At 40.2% G+C, this 1,173-nt stretch overlaps 1 protein-coding gene across 1 annotated transcript in view; it reads right to left on the bottom strand.

Moving 5' to 3' along the window:
* Positions 1–322: 322 nt before the first annotated feature.
* The window catches only part of LOC138043592 (nitric oxide-associated protein 1-like), a 6,320-nt gene continuing 5,469 nt past the window's right edge, over positions 323–1,173 (bottom strand). Inside the window, exon 6 of the mRNA XM_068889941.1 lies at positions 323–565. Coding sequence (XP_068746042.1) covers positions 323–565 — 243 coding nt within the window. The remainder of the gene's footprint in view (positions 566–1,173) is intronic.

The raw sequence follows: 1,173 nt of genomic DNA on the forward strand, positions 1-1,173 counted from the left end.
CGTATATTCTGTACGTCATATGAATCCATCCTCTAAGGATTTATCATGATTTCACAACGTGACCAGCTCCCAATGCAGTGGCTTGATAGGGTAATTGGCTGAACAATGCACCGGCAACGCTGACGTCGTTTTAAAACCTTAATTCCCAGACTTTCATTTCGCTGTTGCAGTAGCACTCATAACTGCCATGATCATTAATTTTCGAGACTTAAATTTTCTCCGAAGTCGAAATAGATGACTTTCATATATATTTTGCACTTCATATATTATGTAAAGACCCAGTTTAAGGTACCGTGTGTCAACGCTCCAACTATTAGCATGACTAACCTCTCCTTGTGACAATAGTAGGCAGCATAGCTGGTTCTCTTACGTCAATTCCTAAACCATTAGGTGTATGAGCCCTAACTGATACCAGTGATCCGCTTCCAGCAGTCACAGCCACCCAGCCCAGATTAGATAGCACCAAATCAGCCGCACAGATATCCCAACCAAGTCCTTTAACAGTGAATTCTTCTGATTTGAATGGCGGAAAAGTTTCCATTCGTTTTTTTCCACCTCGTGGTATCTGCAGAATTAATCGCAAACGTAATGTTGTACAGTTAGAGCGAGTTTCAACCGAGTGTCGTAAAACCAAAACCAAAGTATTTACTTTGGCCAATCAAAAAGGACGGAGACAATCCAGTAAACCAATCAAAACTCGAAGTAATTACACGTAGCCGACACAAAGCGCGGGAAAATGTGCAGCGCGCGCTACGACTGGTTTTGGTTCACTTCTGATTGGTTGAAAAAGTGGCGCGAGAACCAATCACTGAGTGAAGTAATGCAAAACCAAAGCAATTCGCTAATTACTTTCGACATTCAATTGAAAACCGCTCAATCAAAATTACAAGGGAGCCTTAAGTCTATTTGAGAACTTTCAAAACATCCGTTGACAGGTATTAATTCAGACTTGTATTAAGAGATTGTGCGGTCTTGTTCTTTTGTTTATAATACGCGCACCAAAATTATCTCGAATAATGACAATGTATGTTACCAAACCTTTCACCCAGATTTGCGAACTCTTGTGTTTGTATTAACGTTTTGTAACTTTTGTTTTAGAATTAAACGTCGTTTTATTTAAAACGATAACACGACTCGTTTTTGACGTTGCCGTCATTCGACGTGCGTGCATGG

The sequence above is a fragment of the Montipora capricornis genome, chromosome 3 (assembly GCF_036669925.1).
Source record: "Montipora capricornis isolate CH-2021 chromosome 3, ASM3666992v2, whole genome shotgun sequence".
NCBI lineage: Eukaryota > Metazoa > Cnidaria > Anthozoa > Scleractinia > Acroporidae > Montipora > Montipora capricornis.